Source organism: Rhinopithecus bieti, unplaced genomic scaffold (genome assembly GCF_001698545.2).
Source record: "Rhinopithecus bieti isolate Rb0 unplaced genomic scaffold, ASM169854v2 scaffold_68597, whole genome shotgun sequence".
NCBI lineage: Eukaryota > Metazoa > Chordata > Mammalia > Primates > Cercopithecidae > Rhinopithecus > Rhinopithecus bieti.
In genome coordinates this window covers 1-433 of record NW_016869541.1, presented here as the reverse complement: position 1 = coordinate 433, position 433 = coordinate 1, and the positions used below count along the sequence as shown (strand labels likewise).

The 433-nt window shown below is 63.0% G+C and overlaps 1 protein-coding gene across 1 annotated transcript; it reads right to left on the bottom strand.

Annotated features, from left to right (window-relative positions):
• Positions 1-87: 87 nt before the first annotated feature.
• LOC108525547 (uncharacterized protein DDB_G0271670-like) lies at positions 88-411 on the bottom strand (the record flags this gene model as incomplete). Its single annotated transcript, XM_017866486.1, has 1 exon — positions 88-411. A coding segment is annotated over one exon (324 nt), but the record flags the coding sequence as incomplete, so codon positions are not given.
• Positions 412-433: the final 22 nt, after the last annotated feature.

Here is a 433-nt window from a genome sequence, read left to right as displayed (position 1 = left end):
GGTGGAGAAGGAGGAGGAGGTAGTGGAGGAGGTAGTGGAGGAGGTAGTGGAGGAGGAGGAAGTGGAGGGGGGAGTGGTGGAGGGGGAGGGGGTGGAGGAGGAGGAGGTGGTGGCTGAGATAGTGGAGGAGGAGGTGGAGGAGGTAGTGGAGGAGGAGGTGGAGGAGGTAGTGGAGGAGGAGGAGGAAGAGGTAGCGGAGGAGGAGGAGGAGGTAGTGGAGGAGGAGGAGGAGGTGGAGGAGGAGGAGGTGGAGGCTGAGATAGTGGAGGAGGAGGAGGAGGGAGTGGAGGAGGAGGAGGTGGTGGAGGAGATAGTGGAGGAGGAGGTGGAGGAGGTAGTGGAGGAGGAGGAGGAAGAGGTAGCGGAGGAGGAGGAGGAGGTAGTGGAGGAGGAGGAGGAGGAGGAGGAAGAGGAGGAGGGGGTGGCTGAGGTA